We start from the raw sequence: 27,153 nt of genomic DNA, 5'->3' as shown, positions 1-27,153 counted from the left end.
AATAATTTATGTTATTTATTACTTGATTGTTCAAGCTAACCTCACAGAAGTGATCTGTTGTTAAAAATAAAAATAAAAAGGTAATTAAATAAAAAGTAAGGACATTTCTGGAACTGGTTCTTCCTTTTCTTTCTTTCTTTTTTTTTTTTTAGGTATCCAAAGTATCAGATTGGTACTCGGTATCCGCAGATTCTCAAAACCAAACGACTCAGACTCGGACTCGAGGGCAAAAAGACCTGATCGGGACATCTCTAGTTTCAAGTCTATTTTTTACGATGCTACTCTTCCAGAATACGTCAAATTCCACAATTTTGTGCATGCCAGACAGGAGGTCAAATAAGAAAGCTGTGTAAAACATCTGGAAACTTTCAAAATAAAAGTCAAGTATAGATTTCCAGTTGCTTACATAGTGAAAAACATACATACTTTTCTGTGAAACCTCCTAATATGAGAAAAAAAGAACAGTAAATAAACCACAGACATTTTTGATATATGCAGTCATCTTTCCCCTTGCTCGTTGTCGTTAGCCTGGCCTGCCAGGCTCCTCCTCTGTTTAATTTACTTAAGAGAAAGGGTCTGGGAACTCTCCTATTCAAATAACCCCACCCCGTGAGAATTCTAACCGAGCCAATCAGCGCTGAGTATCGTACGTCACACACCATAACGCCGAGCTTGTCGACCATGGCGACTGAAGTGGAGTTCGCTGTGGATCTTTCCTCTGTTCTAAATGACTTGAATGTCTTTAAAACCATAACAAGTAGAAGCGCTAAAAGGCTTTCTTCTAAAAAAAAAGATGTTTGCGCTGTTGCCAGATGCCTTTTTTTACTACAGCTAAAAACCTACAGCGTCGCGCGGTACAGTCGGCATTTCAGTCTTTTTTTCTGATTTGTCATTTTTGAGCTGCCTAGTCCCGCCCCTCATGTGCCGCTCTGCTTGTGAGTTACCAGACTCTTTCTCTGTGCAGAATTACGCAGAGGACGAGTCTTACAGGCCACGCTAGGTTATTGTGTGAACTTCCAAACATATATGTGATGATACAATTCTCACAGATTTTTTTGACCTGATGGGACAAGATGTGTGAAACACTTTCACTCCCTTTTTGCGTCCAAAAAGTTGCCGATTGGAAAGAAACTGATCAGTACGATGCCTTATGTAAGACTTTACAATCAGGGTCCCTTTATTAACGTTACTTAGTACATTATTAAGCAATAATAAACTATCAAATAAAGTATTAGCAGCTGCTTAATATTAATCTTATTAAGTAAAGCATTACTAAGCAGCCTCACCCCTGGCCTTTTGTCCTAACCTTAAGGACACTTAACAGTTCACAATATCAGCAATGTTAATAATGGAAAACTTTGCTGATTAATGCCTAATAATGCAGTAAGTAACATCAATAAAGGGACCCTTATTGTAAAGTGCTACCACCACCTCTACCCACTCATGCGTCTGGTGTAATGAAGGAGTTACATAATTCAAATTAATCTTTATTTAAACATTTTATTTCTTAGCTTTCGTCATTTAGTACAAACCACTGCCGAGGATTCATGACGCTACAAGCTGCCAGTCAAACCTTTCCTTCCTTATAAATCTACTCTTCAAAGTCATGAGATAGACTTTCGCCTTGCAATAAGTATATAGCACCTTTGATCTGGAACACGACGTAAGCCTCCTCTGGCTCTCTGCACTTAGCCCTGTTGTGTAACAGCTCTTCACCTTGTTTACAAGTCAACAACTTCATTTTACACCGACCTTAAGATCAGGGCTCCAGAAGAAAGAATGAGAAGCAGCACAATCCATTGTTCACAGAGCGACAGAGCTGCCCACGTGATGCTTTCAAACGTGCTACACTATTTCATCAACAATCACATTTGCCATCTTTTCGGCTTGCTGTAAGAAGGAGGCATGAATCAGGTGATGTGCAAGGAGAAACCTTTTGATGTGTGGAGATTAAGCGTTGTGAGCCAGTGGTACATACTTTAGTCTAAGAAAGTCAATGATAAATTTGGAAATTGTTAAATAAAAAAAGGAGAGAGAAAGAGATATTTAGCCATTTTGTATGAACAGCAAAGTAAACCAATAAGCAGATACATACTAACCAGTAGGTGGGCTTTGAATGTTTAAATATATTCAATGTGAATACTCCTAATATTTTTGTAAAGAGGATTTAATTAGGGTATATTCTCTTAGATGAAGTTATGTCGGCTGATAGGGCTAAACAGATAATAATGCTTTTAAACAACATTCAGTTATGTGACAATGTTTTGTTGGAGTGTAACTAAAGACAAATAATTTCAGTCGCATTATGAACATTACCCCTGAGACAACAAACAGACGCACTCTGAAATGGCGCTCAGATTTTTTCACAAAGCCTCACACTGAGGAATAAAGCCATTAACCACTTTTGTCTCATCTTTGAAATACAAAAGTAGCATTCCACACAAACCTGAACAAGCTGACGGCTCTTCTCACTCTAGGCAAAGTGCATCAACATGAGATAAAAACACTAGATGAAAAAATCCCCACAGACAGACACACCAAAGGCAAATGAACCTGAACAAAAACATTTTGATCACTTACCCGTAAGGTTTTTCAGACCCAACTGCCGCAGGCCAAAGTTTCCATCTCGCCTGTAATTGAGGAAGATTGCAAGGGAGTAGCGACCCTCGTACAGCTTGGTTCCTCGAATGATCCTCAGATTCTCCAAAGGCAGGTAGTCAAACTGGTTCAGAGCCACCAACACATAGCCTGTCACTTCCCGGATGGACTGTAGATAGAAATATGCATATAAAATACAGGTGTCAGTTCTTTTAGTAATCCCTAGTACTATCATACATAAAGACATTATGAAAAAAGGTCCTGCTGTTGCTGCAACCCTTCTCTGCAACATTAGCTTGCTCTCCCTATGCAAATCTCTGGGTATCACAATGTCTTTGCACAAGTGAAACAAATGCAGGGTTAGGTTAAATGTAATTGTACCTGGGCGTCTAACTTAATGTGGCTGTGGGATGGACTGGCCACCTGTCTACAGAACCACCCCCCCAACTCTATTGGCTGTTGGAAATATGCACCCACTCCCTACTTTGGGATGATAAGTTTTGCGAAATAATTTGATGTTTGAATCGAATTGCTTGAAAGAGAAAACCTTTTTTCAAGACAATAAATTGAAATGTCGGCGAACAATAAACAACCCCACAGGTAGAATTCGAAAACTTTGAATATGATGCAGACATTTTTCAGTAATTCAAATTAAAAGGTGAAACTATCATATGATATAGACTCATACATGCAAAGCCAGATATTTCAAGCCTTTATTTGTTATAATTATTAGGATTATGGCTTACAGCTTATGAAAACATCACATTCAAAATCTCAGATAAATAGAATATTGAGAAAATGTTCTAAATAGACTTAAAATTTACAGTAATAGACTTACAAGTGTCATGCTCTAATCAGCTAATTAATCCAAAACACCTCCTGAGACTTTAAATGGTCTCGCAGTCTAAGTAGAATTACTGAAAAAAAAGAAAATTTGAACTCTAATCTAATAAGTCTAATTCCTTAGAACTTATGTTGTCACACTGTGATTTACAAAAGTAAAGTTCTTCTCTTCATGCTAAAAAAGTAAAAATAAAATAAAATAAAATAAAAAATATGGATGCAAATTCCAAAAAAGCAAAAAAAAAAGAAGAAATACGGAGTCAACGTAGGCAATGTAATTGTCACATTCAAATACCAAGGAAGAAAGCTTGTCTATATTTGACATTTCTTTTCAATAACTGAAGAAAATCCAGAAGCCAATAATGCAGTTTGACTGCAGATAAATATAGTGTAAAATGTGTTTTTTTACTTAATGTTTTTCCAAGCGTGGACATGTGTAGAGCTGCTCGCTCAAGGCACACGGGTGTGTCTTATATTCCTTTACTTTGCATTATCGTGCTAGCACGAGAAGGAGAGGACTGATAAAAAACAATCATTTGGTGGTCGTAAGCAACTGAACAATAGTAGCAGCTTAGAGAAAACAAACACGTCATTTAAAATGAATAAACGCACACGTCACCATGAAAACACCTGAAGGGCTAATGAAAGAGGAAGGCCTGCACCAGATCAGTTAGAAGCCAAGGTCACTTTCCACACATTCAACCATGCCAGAGAGGGTTAAGTTAGAGCATTGGAGCCAGGAGATTTTACTTCAGTTTGTGACCTCCCTGGAAAACTTGGCACAGAGTTCAGCGCTCATAGCCGGGGCTCGGCCTGGGGTGACTGAGCCACAAGGACAACCATCGCTTCACACTTTAAATGTCATTTAGGCGGGGGCATAACGACTGTTGAGACATTGGCAAGGAGCCACGCGGTCAGAGCTGCTGTTGCGTGAATCAAAGTGACAGGCTGTGTCCTTTTCCCCCCATCCACCATCACGGTCTGCCATCAGCACACAAGTGGTCAGAGAAATTTCTCCATGCTGGCCCGCTTTATTCTAATAATCAAAACCTCTGTGTGTGATGTGCCGTTGCAAAATATGTATCGTGTCACAATAAATCCGAAGGAGGTCCGTGGTAGCTTAGTCGTGGCTGACAACAGTCAGATAATGTGGTCATCATGATGTCACGGCCATATTTAAAAGAGAAGACTCAGTTTGTGGAGTGTGTGTGTTTAAACGAATGCTTGCTTGCAAGTAATGTTATAGTTTTTTCCTTTGCCCATGCCTTTTTAGGGTTTAAGAACTTGCAAAAACAAAAAAAAAGGATAGTTTCTTTGTGTTTTGGGGTAATTCTTTTACTCAAATATCCGGATATTAGGGGGTCTTAAAGTTCAGCCTTCAAAAGCTACTAAATGATGGTTGTGGATGTGTATAAATCATGCTGAATAAAATAAAACAGCTGTTTTGATATGTCGATGTATTGTACTTTAGTGTGAACTTTAGGTTAGAGTCTTTTGGATATTTCATGTTCGTATTGAAGGTTTAAAGGTGCCATTTGTAAGAATGACATCCTGTGGTCAAATGTGGTTACTGCGGTCCAATTTTTAATAAAATAAAAAAAACTATCTCACTCGATTTCTATGACAGCTATTGGCTGTTACCAATAGAGTTATGAAAAAGGAGTCACACAGTGAGTTTATAAGTAGATAAATACATTGTCAAATCTCATGTTAGCATTCTTGAGTGTTTGATGGCAGGGAGCACTTAATAGACTTATTATGGTAGTTTGTCTCTGACATTTCAGGAAGTGTTGTTGTTTGTTGTCTTGCTGTTACGACTCATTATAGGAAGTAGAACACCACGATTGACTCATTATTCACTTCACACATAGATTTCACTGTAATATTGAGTTATTGGTAATTGAAAAAGTATCTTGAGATATTTAATGAGTCAACACTTTGGTTCTAATTTGCCATTAGCATTGATAGCGCAACATTAGCCTCTTGCCTGCTTCACTCAATAATGAAGTAAAACAAACAAAAAATGCCATGGCTTCTTAGGGGTGCAAGAAATAACTTCTAGGTCACTCCTGTTTACTGGTTTTGGTTCTTTAAATAATTCTAGAGCTTCTCGTCTGCCGGTGTTGAATTATAAACGTCTGTGCTGCTGCAGATTCAGCAACCTCACAAAATCACAGTTTTTACGGTTAACTACATCCTGTTTCTATTTTTTTCCCGAAAGGAGTGAAATTGACAACCACACAAACATCTGAGACTGAAATCTGTTTTAGCGCAACCTTCCTCCCAACATGATTCAGACATAAGACAGTTTAGTGATTATGACAGCAAAAATTTTACAACACCTTTAAAGATCTTTTCAACCTGCTACTACACCAAATAAGTCTATGTTCATACAAACACTGTCCCATGGTATATACACCTATAGACCAAGTTAGGGCTGGACGATAATTCAATAGTTCAATATATCTATCAATAGACATGTAGGGTTAAAGATAACAAAAGAGGGGTGATAAAACTTTGATTAAAAAAAGTTTCCTTTTTTCATTATACCCTATCAGGTAGCAGCATACTAGACTCACTACTGACTCCAAACCAATCTAAACCACAGACTCAGGCATAGTACTTCACCAGGCTCTCCCCTCTCAAGCCAAAACAGAGCGTGAGGTAGCCGCAGCAAGGTGGCTAGGGCTGCCACGATTAGTTGATTCGTCACAAGAATGCCAACAAATAAAATAGACCTTCTTTTATTTAAGAATGTTTTATCTCTCCTGCTGAGGCACGTTCGGTGTTTGCTTTCTGCCTTTCTGCTCAGCTGTTGCTTTAGCTCTGATGTGCGTGTGCATCCAGCTCAGCCTTCACCGGAGAAAGTGGCGAGTCGCAACGTAGCTGAAAAGTTTGGGAGAATTATACAAATTCGAAAGAAAGGCGGTAGAGTGCAATCTCTGCAAAGTGAAACTCTCCATTAACGGGAGCACATCGACGATGCAAGAGTATCTTCAGAGGAAGCACGAGAACAGTCACCTCGGTAAGATTACCTCTAGCTGCTAACATCAACCGAGTTACTTGTATTTATAGCTGTAGTGGCACCAGTAGTGGTGGTGATTTTATTACCTTTAGAACACGTTTGTATGTCACGTATTTTGCTCTAACTACAAACGCTAATGATTTATTTCATCCCACTACATTACAGTGTTAATAAAAGTGCTCCTCTTCAATGGATGAGCTTGTTACGTGCACACCTCAACAAGCTAACGTCTTGACTGAGGCCATTTTGAGCATGGTGGTCACATCCTGTCCATGGTCGGTATCAAGGTTTCAGAGGGATGATCAAGCAGCTCAACCCAGGTTACCACGACATCTACCTACCAGGCTGATCGCACTTCACCATGATGGAAAAGAAGACTTAAACAACTTTTAAGGTGTGTGTGTGTGGGGGGGCGTCTCAGTTTCTCCCTGGACACAAATAAAACAAACATTAGAATATGATGCATGATAAAATAAAATGGTTGCTGACTGAGCAATCAAGAAACTAATATATCTAAAGCATAAAACATTTTCTTTGTGTTAAATCTTAGCCTACATTATCAAATCAAATCAAATCGCTTTTACTGTCACGTCACATGTGCAGGTACACTGGTACAGTACATGTGAGTGAAATTCTTGTGTGCGAGCTTTACAGCAACAGTTGTGCAAAATACAATAACGTAAAAACAAGCAACATATAAAAATGGCTGATCTAAGTAATAATATATATAGTATTTAAGGTATATACATTCCTAAATGTGTGTGCTAAGCATTTTATTTTTTATTTTTCTACGTGTGTGCATGTGAGTGTGTATAATGCGTACATACATATTTAACAAAAGAATAAAGTAAACAATAAAATAAGAGATATAAAATATACAGAGGTTGGTATGTGCAAAACAGTGGTAATATTTTTAGATATAACATAACTATTAATCTGGTAAATAAACTAACTTAATATCTTTTATCTATATGGTAAAGCAGACCCTAAGAGCTGTCGATGGCCCCCTGACTGCTGACGTGTGGCCCAGCTGTGCTGCTGGCGTACCTTGGTGTGTTCCGCCATTTCCTGAGTTAAGATTGGAAAATGAAGTGCTTCAACCTTGCCACCATGCCTCTTGTGAACACAAGTCATTTTTGGTTTTAGGTGCCTACCTCCATTGTAGCATTTGTATTAACAGGTTATGAAGTTAAAGTTGTTTGATAAGCTATCATTTTTTCTTTATTATTAGATGGCCCATAGCTGATCACACTTTAAAGTAGAAGCTAATCTTGGGGAAATTAGAGCATCCTGGTGCAATAAGCTATACTTTATTAATGACACGATTAGTCGATTAATCGTCAACAAAACTGGCAATTAGTCGACTATTAAACAGTCGTTTGTAGCAGCCCTAAAGATGTTGCAGCGAGAAGAGTGTAGAAAAAATATCAAAATACCAAAAATAAAATGGCCAGGTGTTCACGTAAAATATTTTCTACAATTTCTAACATATTTTTCAATAATTATCGATATCGATCAATATAAAAAAATTTGATCAATATACTTTTTTATATCGTCCAGCCCTAGTCCAGGTACTTTATTCCTGCGAAAAAGCGGAGGGTTGCTCACCGCAGTAAGAACAAACACATTTTACTGACTATCTGAGCAGATACAGAAACTAATTACTTCAGGGCTCACATCTCATGGGTGCTTTTTACACATTTTTTTTCTGAGGCTGTTTATTACCCCACTCGCACCATTGTTGGTTTGTTATTTTCAAGCTACCAAATCAATACTTTCCAACGTGAAGTCTTGCAGAAGGAAATAAAACAATGGAAAAAGATGGCAGATACACGCACATTATTTTTGCTCTAACCACACATTATTTATTCAATAATAAGGCGCATAGAAGAAGGGAAACAACTTGTAGTGATTACAGGCTCTTGCTGAGCTAATAGCCAGATCTCCTCCTTGCATGGTCACTTTCATTAAACACAGATCAACGGAACAAACGGTCCCTCTGGTAACACCGCTGGGGCAGGCAGATCGAGTGCAAAGTATGCCAACTCTCAGAAAATGAGGCACCTGGATTGTAGCAAGTTTAACAATACACGGCCCTGGAGGAATAGAGGGGTGTAATCTTTAAACGGCGGAAAACACAAAATGTTAGATGCAGTAGCAAGGGTGCCAGTTCAAAGCAACTTTTAATTCTTTGCTGGTGCTAAATTTAGTCACTGTTTTTACCTGGGATTATTAGCCAGTGCAAATTAGACTAGTAAATTACCTACTAAATTTAACCATGTGAACCCTTTTTATCCTGGATTTCTTTCAATAAAAATAGCCCTTGAACTATTTTAATGCAGGTGTGTAGAGCGTGACTGAAAATCAACCTTATACTGTAAAAATAGATTTGCAATGTCATTGTAGTGATGTGTAACTCAAGCAGAGATTTGTTCAAATCAGCACAATTATCTTTAGGGAGATAAATAAAAATGTGTGTACACAGATGGGCATAAGACTCCTCTACACTGTCGTATACTACCCCACCCAGAACACCCAACCTCACGTGGATGCCTTTAAATCAATGCAAAAGGATCTCAGCAACAGTCCACTAAAGACTCAGAGTGAGCCAGATTCAGTAGATTAACAGGGATTTTTCCCTCCTCTCCAAGCTGGAGCATTTGTGAACGGAAGTGTGGCAGCGGAACAAACCCCTCAGTTGAGTCACTGAGACGTGCACGGTTTTGAAATTGAGTCCTTCAATCCCTGAGTTCTGAAGAGAAAAAAAAGAAGAGGAAGGTTTAGGAGTAGAACCAGTGAAGGGGTGAGAAAAAGTAAAGGAAGAAAGGGACGTTAAAGTGCAAGGGATGGCAAGAGAGCACCAGTCAAGCATCAGGAAATGTTTACCTGTATTTAAATATGAAAATTGAAATCATGACTTTTTCCCACATCGGACAACAAGCATCAAAAGGGCATGGATGAAATGTTAAGAAGTTGGAGAAAGGCACAACATTCCCTGGATCAGAAAAGACAATATCAGGATTCTCTCCCATTTCCATACATATTGAGGTGAGGAAATGTTCTTTGCAGGGATGAAATCATTAAAGCCAGATACACAAGGCTCCTGGTGTATTGTGCTGGCTGAAAGTTTTTATTTATTTATTTATTTTTGCTAAGCTCCCATCCTCGATTTCCGTATTGCTTCAATAAATCTTCTGCTCAAGCTTGCATCCACATCTGTAAGCAGACCCAGAAGCCGGATAGAGTGTCTACAAGTGTAACCGAGAAAATCCTTTTGAGTTTTCCCAGAGATCCTTTCCAATGCAACACACATCCAAATGAATACATTTAGCTACCGGAAATGGGCAATTTGGACACTGAAAGCCTCTTCATGACTTCAAGATTAATTTAACAGGGAAAGAAAAAAATTAACAAATGTGCGTTAACCTTTCACTCAAGATATGCCAGTTTCATAAATGTGCCTATGTTGTAGAGCTAATGTCCCTTCAACAGGGTTTGAGCTACGAGGGGGCTGGGGGAGGGGGGGTGGGGTGGGGGGGTGGGGGCCCTCTCCACCAAACAGGGGATGGACCCTCCCAGAAGCCATTAAACTGACACACCCAGGGGAGCCCAAAATGCTGTTACATTCCCACCAGCCCAGCCCTTGCATTCTGATGAAAGTGATCAAATGGACCCCAACAGGGTTTTAATGGAGGTCATCGGATGGACGGCACCCCTCCCCCTGCTCTAATGGCATTCTTAAGACCGCCATTGCCCTCTCACAAAAATATAAAGTGAGCCGAATATATCTAGCGGCAGACGTGGAGCAACTCGAAGAACACCTTTCTTAAAAACTCTGAAAACAGGAATGTTTTATTCACCCGCGACTAGAGGAGTAAAAAGATACACAGCAAGTGTTTTATTTGTGGATGGAAATGACAGGAAATGTGGATTTAGAGGTGATGAGCACATGAAGAGGTGGAGGAGAATGTGGGACAAATGTGTCCGTGTTAAAAAGTCTCTGAAATACAAGAAACATTATATAAACACAACAGTAAATACATTATCTTGGATACATTACAGGCTACCCCAGAAAAGTGCTACGCCCTCTGTTGTCCTGGTGGGGGATGCTTTGCAATGCAGATGACGGAGAAGTCCAAAGGCAAAACGTATCCCTCAATGCGCGTGCATTTCTTCCTCGTACAGCTGACGCAGAAGCATAAATTAGGCTTTACACGGCTCCTCCGGAAGCCTGTGTGTACGTCAAGATATGTTCTTTAATAGGGGTGCTGGGTTTCTGCAAAAAACATGGAATGTCAGTAAAACAAGTATAGCATGTTTTTCATTATTTGGCAACATTAATGGATCAAAGTCCTTTTGCTGTTATTTGCAAATAAAATTGGCAACAACGGTTGACTTTGCGAATCCCCTCTTTAGGTGGTGCAAGACATTAACGCAGAGGCAATGTGTGGAGCTCGGCTGAGGTTTGAGCATCATTGGCAGCGACAGGATGACAGTCTGTTCATCAAGAACAATGACAAGAAATCCCTGCAAGGCAAAAGCATCACTGACAAAATAGTGCACAATTACCATAAAAAAGAGCACTAAATTTTAAAACAGAGGATAATTTGAGAACCACACAGACATGAAAAGTTATTTAAAAATAAAGAAGTAAGATGCATTTTGGCGCAGGTATTCCTTAGAAAACGGCCTGATGCGGAATGGAATATGGTGTTTTAAGGCAAGAGAGAAAAAAAATGCATGTTTGACTTGATCAGATCTGATTTATTGATATTTTTGTGTAAAAAATATTCACAACCTTTCACCAACGCATGGTGACAGTGGGCAGTCGTTCTGAATAAAGAGTATTCTTTTAGCAGTTCACAGCAACATCTAAAGCTCTCATCAGTGCTCACTGCCATTGTTTGTTTTGGTTTGTTAAACAGTGTCTGCAACAGAGTAAACATTTAAAACCAGGAACACAACAGCAGCCAACGGATCAAGAGCTCCCTTTTGGCTCAACCCCTTTAACGATGCCAGGGTGGGTGAGACTGTTTTATGAAATGTACGACTTCATTCACATGAGCAACAGCACCGAGAGCCAAATGATCCATTTTAGTAGCCAACTAGAGGGTGTGAGCAGCCTAGAAAATCAAGGCTCATCTGTGATTATAATTTTTGGTGGCCTCTGGGTCGAAAAAAGAACTTGACTGCCTTCAGTTATCTGCCAACACAACACATTTTCAGCAAGAATCTTCTTGATAAATTGGCGAGTAAAATCTTCATGACCTGATCCCAGTATGAAAACACAATCAGCACTTTTTTTAAAGCAACGGATTTTAAATGGCTTGAAGCTGGGGTATGTAGTTTAAAAGTAACTTAAAATGCTTACATTTTACTATCTGACCCTGTTCTATGATAGCTAACCTTTTATATTTCGGTTAAGAACCTCCCCTCGCCTCTACAGCCAGACAAATGATTGATGCAAGCCTAGAGTGTGGACCAATAGACTCGTGTATCCAAAAGATGGAGCTGTCAATCAACAGGTATGTGACCCAGTCAGTCAGCACACCAACGAAGAAGCTGGAGGTTTACAATGGTGTATTAACGTCACAAATTCTTTGATTTCCTTCTACTCATTATTTAATAAACAGTTTAAATGTCATTCAGCAAAACTCACTTTGAGACGTTTACAACAGTCGAGTAGAATTTATATTGAAGACATTTTTAGAAGACGGAGGGAGCTTTATGATCTACTAGGGTTCAAAACTGATAAGAGGTTCTTCAGGACAAGTAAATACTAAGTAATTTGTTTAATTTTAGTTATTTTTAACCAACTTTTAATTAAATTAAATAAACAATATTGTAGGTAATTGTTTTATGCTGCATAGAACATTTATCATAGGCTAATATGGCACTAGCCTAAATGCAAACCCGACCTACACTGGATTAATGTAAACCTGTAAACCTCAAGCTTACTGCGGTTAGGGTTAAACTAAAGTCGTCAATTGTATTTTATTATTATTATTTTTTTTTTTTACAGGGCAGACGTTGGAGCGAGCCTCCGCACCGTGAGGATTAGCATAGTTAAATGTGGTCCCTGTGTGTGCGTTGTTTGAGGCGTGGCTTTCAGCTTCTAGAAGGGTAGGGGGAGCAGGGTCGGGTTACACAGCTGTTCAAGTTTCAAAATCTCCTCCTTCTCTCCCTAATGATGTCACGCTACATACCTCAGCTTTAATCATGCTTTTCTCTTTAGTATGGTTACACTTTTGCTGTAAACTCGGTTTCACATAGAAATAAAACACAACAAAACTAGAACCAGAGGTTACATGGTGTTATTTAGTTTTTACAAATAAAGTTGTAGGTTTAAAGTTTTTGTGTTTGTACTCAAGCACATAACACTGGGACAGCAGTAGCTCAGGAGGTAGAGCAGCAGTGAAGCTCCTTGGGGGGTTGTTGAACCCTCAGAAGATGCTATAGAATTACAGGTCACATGCTTTTAGTAAATTGTGGTCTGTAAAAAATGGATTTGCATGCAGTATAAACAATATAAATCAATGTTTCAAAATGGATGTTCGAGGTGAACTCAAGTCACATGACTTGGACTCGAGTCAGACTTGAGTCATTATTTTAATAACTTCTGGCTTGACTTGATAAAATCTATAAAGTCTTACGACTTGACTCGGACTTGAACGCCAATGACCTGCGACTTGAATCGACTTGCGTCTGTTGACTTGATGATGACTTGAGCATATTTGGTATTTTAGCACAAAGTGGCACGACATGGACAAAAATCATAAATCATTCTTCGCTCTGGGTTTGATGTACTGCTAAATGCAGCAGCACTTTGTTTATAATCAGTTTCAGCTGCACTTTCTGCTTGTTTGAGCAAATAAATGGAGCTTTAAGAAGCTTTATTTCTGAAATGTATTTGTTATCATTGTCTTTAAAATTCAAAGTTAAGGACTTAGACGACTTGGACTTCAATATCATTGATTTAAGATTCGACTTGGACTTGGTTGTCTTTGACTTGGACTTGACTTGAGACTTGACTGGAAAGACTTGTGACTTACTTGTGACTTGCAAAGCAGTGACTTGGTCAAACCTGTGATGGATATAAATCTAAATTCAAACGTTTCTTAAGGCTTTGCTATTTCCTTCAACAATTGGCATATAACAATTTTAAAAGTATCTGGATTAAAATTTCGAAATTTGGTGTTTGCATTATTTAAAATCTTCATAAATGTTTATCTGAATCAGGTACCTGCTTGGAAATCCCAGGAATGTGATAAAAAAAAAACTTCAAAAACCTAAAGCTTTCAGTAAATCGCGTTGCCCTTTAGGACGACGGGGATTGTCATCTTTGAAAATAACGAAAATCACTCACAGTAACTGTATACCGATTCACAGTGACCTTCAGTCTGAGGGTAAAAGTGGACCCGGAACTCTAAACCAGATTTGTTTCAAGAACTTTTTTACTCCCACCATGGCACAAAGCTAAATTTAGTTTTTATTGGTTACATTTATAACAGGCATAAACAGGAATTAGGTGTGCTTGAGAAACAAAAATACCAATAAATGAGCAACACCTCTCTATGGTGCTTTTTCTTTGCCAGGACTCATTCACTGACAATGATGAATGAGGTTCGCTTCTTGTAGCAGTGCATTAGTCTGGCAGTCACGTTAATGCTCCTAATCCAATGCTTCCATTGAATTTTCAGGATGGTGTCCTTGTGAAATACACAGTTAATTACCAATCAGCCATAAAATTATGATCACTGACAAGTGAAGAGATATAAAAGAGTTAGGAGAGAAAAATGTGTCTAAAGAAGATAAACTAGTAAAATGGTGACATGATTATGGGTAGCCAAAGCTCGAGATGCAAGAGGGAAGCAAACGTTGGTCCTGTTCAATAAGAATAGATACTTTGGGGTCAATCTGCTTAAATGTTAGCTTCATTTAGAAAACAATGCCACAAATTTGCTGCAGTGCTGAGCCAGCATAAGGGAGCCAGGTGGTTTATAAGTGGTCAGACCATTGCAGCAATGCGGCATGATGTATGCGATGGGGGTATTGGGACAATCTCTGCTCTGCCGCAGACTTCTGTAAAACTTGGACATAACTTGCTTTTGATTGCGATCAAACCCGTGATCTTTTTTTTTCTTCCTTTTTTTTCACAAGTTGCTACTAAAGAAGTCTGTCATCCACAGTGAACTCTCCGGTGATCTGAGCTTCAGCTCTGAGCTCTGCATCGCTCCATTTTCCCACCTCAGCCTGATTTTGTTGAAATAGGGAAACTTATTGCAGTGTTTACTTTCATTTTCAATATAGTTTCCTGCCAGAGCTTGACATTAATTCCATACATGATCATGACACCATCCTTTATTGTGCCAAGGCACTTTACGCATTTACAAGTCCGGTGTTGTGGCAATATTATCTGCTGCAAAATTCCCAAGTGCCATGCCACCACTGCACGTTTATAAGAGACAGTGGAAGCAGTATTATGCTGATTTGCCGGCATGGTGTTTCTTCTAAAAAGGGCTGTAGGCTTTGACTAAATGAAGCCCAAGAACCCAGGAAGTCGGAATACTGACTGATCGACAATCAAACGCATCAGACAGGTGAGCATCAGATTTGCACCACAAATGGATGGAAGACATACAAAGTCATTGTTATTTGCATGGCCAAGATCAGCGTTTTACCCATGAAATGGACCTAAAATTTGTTTATTAGTTACTTTGAAAGCATGAAGTCACAATTCCTACAAATGCATACTTTGTTAACTTCAGCTAACTCTACATATAGTTCTTGATGCACAGCACTTTATAACAAGTGATGTAAACTAATAATTGCATTTGCGGTATAATGCAAAAGCCACAATTCCTTCTTTGACGTTTCACACTGAGGGGGATGAGGGAAGATACAAAATGAGAACAGTTGAGTGACACCCCTTCCCACACGGGGGACATGCAACTCCATCAGAGCAGTGGTAATGAATGGACTCCTGTGGGAAATTCTCCAAATTGACTAATTTGTAATTGATTCAGTGCATTAATTACCGGCCTGGTTACGCATGTGTCATGGTTAATATTGCGCCAATCTGACGGGGCTGGGAGACCCGTCTGCATTGGGACTGTTCGGGTGAAGCAGCCATTATTTAATTATGCCACACATATATCTGCGGTGAGACAAGTCTTAATTTGAGAGTAATCACTTTTCCACAGTCCTTTACCATGAGCTGATGTGTGGACAGAGGGTGTTGGATTAGGAGAAAATCTTGGATCCATGTAGCCTGGTTAGCTCCTTAATCAGTCCTGGAATACAAAGTCCTCTCGGTTTTTAATGTTTCTTTAATTCTTAAGGAAATTTTTCTGTTATAAAAGTTTATCATAGTAGTTCATCTTAGTGTGTCCTTTCTCCTGTATTGAGGCATCCCTATCCAGCGCTAAATAAACATAAACATTTCTTACCATAAAATGTTCACCTTGGATTTGACCCAACATCTTTGCTGAAATATTTATTGCTTGGCTAAAACGTACTTGAAAGTAAACGACACCTAATTTGTATCATGAAATGTCTTTACACTTATTAATGGAATACTGGAAAAAGTATTGGCACCACCATTTTTGCGTTCAAGACATTGTCAAAGTGCAGATTAGATTAAGAAAGAAGTTGTTTCTTCACAGCTGCGGAGATTAAATTACTCATTTGCAACTCAGAGAATGGACATTACGCCTCCTTTCCATTGGATGTGAAAGCGTAGCGAAACGGCCGCGCTACATCCTTCGTGGCAATTAGCTACTGTTAAGGTGGACGTGTTCCTTTACACCGGCAGCAATGCGTAATGTTTTGGACGTGTTCCTGAAGCGAAGGGATGCTATCATTCCGTTTTTAGTCTATTTTTTACTCGCTACACTTCCAAAACACATGCAACTCCGCAGTTTGATTGGGCCAGACAGGATGTCAAGCATAGAAGTGTAAAAACATCTTTCTAAATAAAAGTCACGTGAAGTTAAACGTACGTCATTTCCTGTGAACCTCCAGTAGCCAATGTAAACAAAACAGAAAATAATACACAGACCTTTATGGATACATGCAGCTGTCTATCTTCTTGCTTGTTATTGTGTAGACTTATGAAATCATGCATGGTGTTGCAATTCTCCCAGGATTTTGTGACTGTGTGGAATACTTTCTCTCCTGTTTTACATCTGCAACGCTCCTGGTTGCTATTATGTTACACGTCTGGCGGGAAGGAAGCTTAATGTTTGGAAGCTTAATGGAACGAGCTGCCAGAGGACCTCAGGGCCACAGAGAACGTTCATGTTTTTAAGTCAAGACTCAAGACTCATCTTTTTAGGTTAGCTTTTATCTAAATATTTTCTTCAGTTTTATTTCTCCTTTTACATGATTATATTTTATTACTTGCTTTGCATGTTCTATATAATTATATTTCAGCACAGTTTTATTATTAAATTATTATTTTACTGTCTATATAATTTTATTTATTACTTATTTTCTAATTTTTGTCATTTATATTAGCTCTTTTATTACATTTTTACTCATTTTAATCCAGTGTTTCCTCTGTGGGGGCCCTCTGCCCCGGGAGCGGTGGTCGACTGTAGCTTCCTGGGCGCTCTATAGGTGGGGGTCTATGCTCCCCCTCCACTGAGCGCCCTGACTTAGTGTGGAAGACCTGATGCTGCCGGGGCAGATGGCTCCTCTGATGGCGTTTCCTTGCGTTACTATACTTGGCACATCTGGACTCAGCCTAATATAATTTTTACTTGTGTGTGTGTGTGAGTCTGCGTGTGTGTGTGCTTGCATATGTTTATAAATGTTTTTAACCTGTTATGGGAATCTGGGGTCATTTTGTAAAGCACTTTGAATCACACTTTGTTTGAAAAGCGCTTTAGAAATAAAATTTGATTGATTGATTAATGTTTACAGTCCAGGGAAGGAGGGCTCCAGATTCAACGCTACCTGAATGGGGAGGGACAGTGAATGATGATGCAAACGTATTCCATCTAGGCGTTTGCAATAGTTTTGTAGACCTGCAGAGGAGCTACAGCTCAGACAGCAGAATGCATGCATGAAGCCAAAAAACAGTTTGGGGGTGTTTTTGATGAGGACATTTTGCATGATATAGACCCTTTAAAATGAAGACACACATCCAGGTATTCAATCAAAATCACCCAATTGTTTAATCTCCACAGAACAAACTGTACTCTCCCTGTTTTTCTGTTAGTGTTAAACTCAGAACAGTTTGCTTTCAGCCCTTAGCAAGGAGGGAGAAAAAGAGGGCTTTTTCTCTCTCTCTTAGCTGATTATGTTTCTGCTTTGATCAACAGCAGCCATTCTCAGCCCATTTTCCAAAAGTTTGGACCTTGCAGAACACAACAAAAACAACAAGCACAGCCCTGGGAGTAACCAGACTTCAGTGTGCCCTTTTTTCATCGTGGCACTCGGAAGAGCACCTGCAGGAGATTTAAATTATCTGCAGTGCACTCTTTATTTGGTGCACTATTTTGACTAGGCCTAAAAAAATCAGATATTAAGCACTAGAACAGATGCATAAATAATTTAAAATGTCTTGCTTAGCTTGAAAGCCAGACATTTCAACACTATCCATTTGATCTGCTCAATTTACTGTATTGTTCTCATTTCCAAAACTATTTCCTTTAATGATAAAAAGGTGACATCACAATTTTTTTTTATTGATCCAAACATGTTTACTTTCACTCAATCATACAATTTGTGTCAGTGTTGTATTCATATGATTTAGACGTGCTTCAGTGTGTCAGAGAGTGGAACAAACACCATTGAATTTCTGGGGAATCTGATCAATCATCTTAGGCACGAAAAACAAGAACCAAACAGAAAAAGGGTGTTTTTTAGCAGATGGCATATTTCCCTTTTTGTTGTGACATACCAGTCACCCCCTAGCGATGTTAACTTGCTCTTAGCGATGCCAAATTGGGGCTCTACGACAGACCTTTTGGTGCTTGAAGGAGAGCTGTCACACAGCGGCCCTGTTACTTCTGTCCTCCAGCAGTACCTCACTGAGATGGTTAAGTGTTGCTGTGGGGGAGTTTCAGCCACGCTTAATGGCCCTAAAAGCATTATTAGCTAATAAAGGCTGATAGGCCTCTTGGCTCCATAAATTTGATAGAAGAGCGGAAGAAGAAGGAACTGTTGTGATAAGATCTCTGGGGAAAGTGTGTGGATCTTACTCTGTACTAGGGTGCATCCAGCACGAGGATCATGGCAAGATAAAAATAAATAAATAAATACATAAATAAAGTGTTTGGGGGTAATAGTGAGTTAAAGAGGAAGTTGGAGCAGTGCTGTCCAAGCCCAGTCCTCAAAGACCACTATCCAACAAATCAATACATCTAATTCAATGGCTGAATCACCTGTTCAGCAGCTCATCGAGCTCAGACGCCTGTTAATCACTGGCTCAAATCAGACCTGTTGAAGCAGAGAAACTTCTAAAACAGTGGTTCCCAACCTTTTTCCCAAGGAACTGGTGGAGGTGGCTGGGGAGAGGACGGTCTGGAGCTCCCTAGTTGGGATGTTGCCCCCGCAACCCGGACCCGGATAAGTGGAGGAAGACGAAGACGACAATGACGAATTACGCCATTATTGGATTTAGAGAGGTTGAGGACCAATGGAACTGGTTTAGATCGTATCTCCAAAACAGGACATTCTGTGTTAAACTGGGTGATGTTTTTTCTTCTTGGGAGGGGCTCCGGTGGGGGGTCCCGCAGGGGTCGATCCTTGGTCCACTTTTGTTTGCCATTTATCTGCTACCTCTGGGGTCAGTCTTTCGTAAACATGGCCTATCATTCCATCTGTATGCTGACGATTGCCAGATTTACTCTCCATTGTGTCAGGAGAAAGGTCACTCTATTCAGTCCTTTGTCTCCTGTGTTAATGAGGTGAAGTCTTGGCTAATGTCCAACTATCTACATCTGGATGAGGGAAAGACAGAGCTCATTGTTTTTCACCCCAACAGCAGGAATGTGGATCGTTATGCTGATCTTGGCCCTCTTTCTCCATACTCAAAACCAGTTGTTACCAGTTTGGGGGTGAAACTTGATGTAGGACTTAAATTTGATGCTCACATCAATTATGTGATCCGGTCCAGTTTCTATCACCTGAGACGCCTTGCTAAAATCAAGCATATGCTGTCGAGAGTCCACCTGGAGCAGGTACTGCATGCCTTTGTAATTTCTCGGCTTGACTACTGCAGCTCTCTATATGCAGGGTTGTGTCAGTCATCACTGCGTCGCCTACAGGTTGTGCAGAACAGCGCTGCCAGGTTCCTGACTGGGACCAGGAAACGGGACCACATCAGCCCAGTTCTGGCCTCCCTGCACTGGCTTCCGATTTGCTATCGCTCACAGTTCAAAATACTCGTCTTTGTTTATCATTTCTTCCAGGGTGGTGCTCCCCCCTATCTGGCCACACTCCTGAACAGACACTCCCCATCACGCACTCAGCGCTCCTCTGACCTAGGCCTGCTCGCTGTCCCTCGGTCTAGGTGTCGTACCCGTGGGGACCGGGCTTTCTCAGTCCTAGCACCGTTACTCTGGAACCAGTTGCCACCCTCAGTTAGGCTGTCCCCATCTCTGCCAGTCTTTAAGAACCACCTAAAAACACACCTCCTCCGCTTGGCGTTTCCAGAACATGTTTGATTATGGCCCTCTATTATGTTGAATCCACTCCACAGTTTTCATTGGTACACTCAATCCATCCACTCAATCCAAATGTGTTTCACACATTTGTATTTTACCGGAATGTTTCATCTATCTTGTAATTTCCATTTTGTATTTTGTAATTTGTATTTCTTTTATTGTTGATTTATTCAATATAATTACTTACAACTGTACCATGTTCAGCGCTTTGGGCTTCCTGACAGGGTTGCGGAAGGCACTATATAAATAAAGCTTTGATTGATTGATTGATTGATTGATTGATTGATTGATTGATTGATTGATTGATTAAGACAGAGAGAAAATTATCTCTGTCTGGCCCCAAAACAAGTTCTTTTCTGAATCTGGTGCCCTTGAGCCTATGAGGCTGAAGTAAATACTCCCCCTCAGCAGAAATGTCGAATGCTGCCGTTGCCGTGGTAACTCTGTCTCCCTATCCCAGCCTGGGAGGGACTGCGACTGGTTAAGGCCATTGAATCGTTTCCAGGAGTCACTGTGCTTTCTAAACCCAACTGCCTCCCTCCCCGGTCCAAATGGGGGTGACGAGCGCTGCTTATCACAGCTGCGTGCACTGATGTGTGGAGAGTCCCCAACCCTACCTCCCTACCTAGTGGACACTTATGTTGTGTGATGTCTGAATTCTGTTGCATTTCTGTCTGAGATGTTTTTTTGCGTAGCAAAGCTGCCTTCCCTGTGGAGGGTAACTTAAGTGCATTTTTTTCCTCCACCTGACCCAATCCTCATGTAAACCCTCTGATCTCTATTAAGGTAGCGCGACTCAAGTTGCGAATGACCACAGTCACCAGTTCTTGTCAAGTGTCTATGCCTATGTATGTATGTATATATGTCTGATCTCTGAATTGTGTGTACTTAAACTCTAATTTCCCTCTGGGATTAATAAAGTATCTTTGAATTTGAATTGAATTGAATGCTTTAATTAGAAATTCATCTGTCATTTCTTCTAGTAGTTTCTGGTTGTAAGGGTAAAAAAATCTCTTATCGGCTTTTGAAGTTCCACGAAACGCTCCAGCACTTTGCCCCGTTACAACCAGCACACCTGAGTATTGAGGCGGAGCGCCATCCATCTACCATCCATCGCCTGGTGCGTCTCGTCCTCACACATCTGTGCAAAGATTTGTTTATTTACTGGACGAGCTTTAATAAAGTTAGCAATTTTCACAACAGTCTTTAACGTTTCATTTAGTTTCTCACAGAGATGTTTGCTGGCCAGGGCCTGTCTGTGTATCATGCAGTGAAACACCAGGCAGCGGGACTCTTTCTCTCTCAAGCGGCTGTTGAAGTCTTTATTCTTTCCATCAAGAAGCAGCTCCATCTCTGCAGCGTGCCACTAAATTATTATACCTTTACTATATAACCTTTTTTAAAGGGTTTAAATAAAAAAAATAAATAAATAAATAAACAAACACTGTTGCCTAGGTTAAAATCAAACCCTGGTTTAGGCATTTCTTTGTTGCGTTTGCATTTTCTCCCCATGCACACACTGGCTTTCTTTGGACAATCGAGTTTTTTTCACACAGGCTAAAGAAACATTAATGTAAGTTCTAAATGTTTCCTAGGTTTGTGTGTGTCCCTGTGATGGACTGGACACCTGTCCAGGAGGTCTCCCTACCTCTGTCCTGATGACTGTTGGAGATAGGCACCAGTTCCCCTCAACCCTAGTGAGGAATGGTCCGTTACAAAATAATAGACACAGACAGACAGACAGACAGACAGACAGACAGACAGACAGACAGACAGACAGACAGACAGACAGACAGACAGATAGATAGATAGATAGATAGATAGATAGATAGATAGATAGATAGATAGATAGATAGATAGATAGATCTTACAAGGAGAGAAGATGAATAAATGCAACACTTACAGCTAAAATAACAGTAAACAGAAATGATGCAATGCAACACCCAACGATTATTTTAAAAAACACACTTTTTATAAGATTCCTGGTCCATCAATAGCTTAAATGAAAGCCCCATACAAAAGAAAAAAAGTGTAGAATAGAAGATCTCTCTCTCTCTCTCTCTCTCTCTCTCTCTCTCTCTCTCTCTCTCTCTCTCTCTCTCTCTCTCTCTCTCTCTCTCTCTCTCTCTCTCTCTCTCTCTCTCTCTCTCTCTCTCTCTCTCTCTCTCTCTCTCTCTCTCTCTCTCTCTCTCTCTCTCTCTCTCTCTCTCTCTCTCTCTCTCTCTCTCTCTCTCTCTCTCTCTCTCTCTCTCTCGATCTCGAATTTAAGCTGCTTTCCGGAGTTTTCCTCTTTCGGAAATTATGTATGATTTGTCAGAAATCCGTAAAAGTGATTATCTTATCATGTACTGTGATATAATATAAGCAATAAGTCTTTTTATTTATTTATTTATTTATTTTTTGCTGAGCACGCCCCCTGCGCAGCAGAGCTCCATGCAAAAGGAAACTGAGCGCCAACCAGAACTAACCAATAGTGTTATACTACCGCTTAGACGCTTCAAATGTGTGTATGTGGTCCTTAATCGTTTTGTCAGGCATTTTTTTTCTGTTTTTTTCTGAGCAGAGGGACTGTTTAAACTACATTGTAGAAATGCTTTGTATTTTGCTTGAAATCGTAATTTTGGTCTAAAAACGATAGACTGTTCAGCCCTACTAAACAAGCCGTTAACGACTAAACTGCTTGCATGACCTGGGTCAAATATCTTAAAGGTGTGGGACACTGTTGAAGTCACGTTGCTGTTATCCAATCCCATGCAAGACGTACACATATCAGGAAATAAGACTCCAAAATCTGCCATCTAAAGCTCTGATGAGTGTAACCTAGATCCAGGAAATGGTGCACTGGTATATTCCTCCCTCCCAAGTATGACTCACAAGACATAATTCTAAAGACCACTGCAAATGCATTCAAGTGTCCCACACCTTTAATGTGTCAGGTTCACTCCAGGAGGTTCTACGTAACATAAGTCAGTTGATGTTCATATCTGAAGTATATTCAGATGTCAATCACAGTCCATACCTGTCCAAATTGTGAACTGTAACATCTGTAACCTTTTTATTATTTTTCTTCTCAGATATGCTTTCCTTGTCTTTTAACGTCTTTCATGTTGTGCCCTTTTTGCTCTAGTCTTTTTTGGGGGTGTTAGCCTTTTTACTGTCGATGTCAAAGAAAAAGTCAGAGCATTTTTTTCTTCCAAGATAGTTGCGCAGAGATCTAGACAAAAAAACCTATGTAATTACAGTAGTAGTCACTGGTCCATTAGTGATAAAGACTCGATGTCTCACATGGGTGGAGCTGGCAGTGTCAGTGCATTCATTTCATGGTAAAAGCTGCAATTATACTAACAGAGACTGTCTTTCTAAATCTCCTTGCTTTCTCATCTTAGTTTTGTTTCCTGGTACATTCTATTTTCTTTCCCATCTATTTTTCCTGCTCCTTTATGCAGACTTTGTCACTTCCCTGCAACAGGATATTATCTGAATAAAACAGTGTCATCAACTCAAAGAGCAATTACGTAATTTTCTCATCTATTTTTTATTCATTTTTTTAACTACGACTCATTGTGAGCAGAACAATATAAATCCCTCCCACTTACCTCTGTCACATTTGTGTTATGTTAGCACTTGGAAAGCAGGAAGTGACTAACTTCTTCTTTCTTTTTAAGTCAAGTCATCATTCTGTTGTAGATATAGTGTCTACATTTGGGAACCTAAAGACCAATCAATATTTATACATTATACATTAAAACAGCAGGATTGGAGTCTTACCCATTAATATTCATGATATTGAAAAATTTCATCTCTGATTGGCCAACAGCAATGCAACTCTTCCACTGCCTCCGTTCGCTCTACACCGTTGATGTTTTACCTTCACAAATAACACAAGCCTGAAGGAGGGATGCTGTATTATGGAGTTGCTAATGGTTAGCTTCCACTAGCCAAAACATGCTCTGCTCTTTCCTGGAAGGTAAATCAACAACAGCTTTCTTCAGTTGCAACTCGCAAGCCAATGTGTGTGAGTCCATGATTGCAAATGTACAGTGTGAAATATTTTTGTGTAAGTTTCCTTGTGAGTGTTTCTCTGTCTCTTTACTTTGAGCGGCTAATGCAGAAAATCGAGAAAGAAGACTATATAAACCTAACCCTAACCCATTCTGAAAGAGCAAGTATTAAGTTAACTTCACCTTAAAAAAAACCTAAACAATAAATCACCATATGCCTGTGGGATCCCTCAAGGTTCAAATTTTGGACCACTGTTCTTCAATCTACATACTCGTCTTGGGTCGGGCATATACAATAACAACATTATTTATCTTCATTATGCAGATGATACTCGTATCTAACTAGCTCTATCACTTAAGCCCCCTTCAGACAGGCCATGAAAAACGGAAATGTTCCGGAATCTGTCCGTAAGACCTTTCTGTATGAATACAAACATCCGGATAACGTGTTCCGGAATTTATCCGGACGAAGCCCCTAGTAACAGGTCCGGACTTGTTACGGACAGGGTGGCTGCCTCAGACTGGTGAGGTAAAGTTCCGGACAAGAGGGAGGGGGAGGAGGAGGGGACCGGGGGACGCTGTGCGCACCTATATAGCCCGCTGCTGTAGCATGCGGCGAACCACGGCAGCTCGCCTCCTACGGTACCGCCTAGACGCGCGACGGAGCGCTTCACACCGCTTCAGTGATTCTTTTAACCATTGAGCTTCATCATCCAGGTCTCTTATGCGTCTTCGTGTGCGCAGAATTATGCTTAAGCGCCTCGTGATTTTTATCTTGAGAGGCGCTATAGAAATTATATTATCTTCTTCTTAACATAAGTCCGATTCCCCACCCCCCACCCCCGCCGTCAGACATCTGGAACTTTTCCCTGCTGTGTGAACGCAGCCGAAAGGACAAGTTCCGGTACAAAAGTGGTGTGTCTGAAAACACAGTTCCGGTTAAAAACCGGATTGAATTGTCCGCAAATGTTCCAGAATGTCTGTCTGAAAAGGGCTTTAGTAACTGTGGTCCCCTTGACTCACTCTGTGAGTGTTTGGAACAAGTTAATAACTGGTTGCAGTCAAACTTCCTCCAGTTAAACAAAGACAAGACTGAAGTTATTGGCTTTGGAAATAAGAAGGCTAGGCCAGAGGTTATTGTTCAACTTGGCTCCAGAGGAATAAAAACAAAGACTCAGGTTAGAGATCTTGGTTGATTCAGACCTGAGCTTTGCTGGTCACATCAAGGCTATAACTAGATCAGCATTTTATCATGTGCATGTTTTAACACGTGCACGTTTTAACATGTGCAATATAACTACTACTCTCATTACCATGTGCAATAATTATCTTAACTTATTATGTACTCTTGTGCGATATCTTGTGTGCTACTGCTGCTATCCTGCTGTACCTGAACCATTGCAATATTGCAATTTCCCCACTGACGGACTAATAAAGGTATTATTATTCTTATTCTCATCATCTTCATCAAATAGCAAGACTCAGAAGTCTCATGTCCAGGCAATACCTTGAAAAATGCATTCATGCAATCATCTCCAGCTGGCTGGACTACTACAATGGTCTTTTGACTGGTCTTCTCAAAAAAGCTTTAAAGCAATTTTAGTTCATTTAGAATGCTGCTGCTAGAGTCTCAACTACAACCTGCATAACTAAACTGGCCAAAATACATGTCAGAACTCCTTGCTGCTGTCCTTAGGAAGCAGTCAGCTAGTAGAACCCCTGACAGAATCAAACAGGGTGAAGCTGCTTTAGCTTTATGCTGCACACATGGAATCATTTTCCTCATGACCTCAAATTTGCCCCAACTTGAGTAACTTTTAAATCAAACTTGATAACTGTCATGTATTCATCAGCCTTTGAATGGTTGTTTATTATGCTGCACCTTCTTCATGGTAACTGCTCGGTATTTAACTGTGCTCTCGGACATTGGCTCCTTTTTATTCTCTTGGAATGTCCTACTGTAAGACTGCAACAATTTTTTCTAATTTTCATTCATCACAGCTCAGCTCTGGTGAGGGTATATGGACTTAATCAAAACTTGATACAGGTAAGCTATTATTTTATGGGTACTTTTTAGAGAAAGCTTGTAGTGTTGCTGTGGCCCAGAGGTTAGGTCCTTTCTTGTAATCAGTGATTTGTGGGATCGATCCTGACTTTTTACATTTATTTATTGAGTAAAGCTCCAATTTTAAACTCATGTCAATACACTGCAGTGCATACTGTAATTAAATGTCAAGCAAGTAAATATTTAAAAAACAATAATTAAAACTAATCGTACACACCCGATTTCAAAATACATGTTTACATCCTCACCATCATTAAAAAGAAATCAATGCCCTTGGCTGTGGATTTAGATTCTACTCTGCAGTAAATTGTACTATTTCACGCTTGTTGAGATGGTGCCAACCATCGATATATATATTGGACAACGTGTTTCCATATACTCCAATAATACGTTTTTAAGCCAAAATGGGAGGTGGCCACTACCGCCATTTTGACCGTGTCACAGGTTGCGTCAAGCCCAGACAATTCCACAAAAGGGAAAAGAGGTAGAGCTGAGGGTGGGGCTGTAAGGCTGGGATCAAAAGATGACACCCGTTGAACTGAAGTGAGGTAGCTACAAGCTAACCCAAAGCTAACGCAGAGGTGGGAGCTAAGCTAACAGAGGTAGCAACCTAGCTACAACCGGAGTTAACTGTGTACAACACCGGAGCTTCTGAATCACAGATACGTTGGGCTGACCGCTGGGTAAAACCGGGTAGAACACAGAGGTCTCCCGAGAGCTCCACAAGCCGGCAACCGCGCAGCAGACAGGTGCCGCTGCGATCTGAGATGCACCGAGCTGCTGCTGGGGAGAACCGGGTAGAAAACATTGGTTTCCATCTGAGAGCTCCACAAGCCGGCAGCCGCGCAGTAGACAGGTGCCGCTGCGATCAGAGATGCGTTGAGCTGCCGCTATAAGTCCATACCGATAGTCGGAACCCAGCTCCACCAACATGTCATATTTCAA

General features: G+C 40.2%; 1 protein-coding gene across 2 annotated transcripts in view; it reads right to left on the bottom strand.

The window, feature by feature from the left end:
• The window catches only part of erbb4b (erb-b2 receptor tyrosine kinase 4b), a 453,698-nt gene that overhangs the window by 199,363 nt on the left and 227,182 nt on the right, over nucleotides 1–27,153 (bottom strand). For both annotated transcript variants that reach the window (XM_070543942.1, XM_070543941.1), the window contains one exon: nucleotides 2,581–2,767. In XM_070543942.1, the coding sequence (XP_070400043.1) occupies nucleotides 2,581–2,767 (187 nt within the window). The remainder of the gene's footprint in view (nucleotides 1–2,580; nucleotides 2,768–27,153) is intronic.

This window comes from Nothobranchius furzeri, chromosome 14 (assembly GCF_043380555.1).
Source record: "Nothobranchius furzeri strain GRZ-AD chromosome 14, NfurGRZ-RIMD1, whole genome shotgun sequence".
NCBI lineage: Eukaryota > Metazoa > Chordata > Actinopteri > Cyprinodontiformes > Nothobranchiidae > Nothobranchius > Nothobranchius furzeri.
The sequence above is the reverse complement of the archived record's forward strand: the minus strand, read 5'-3'. Positions and strand labels throughout refer to the sequence as shown.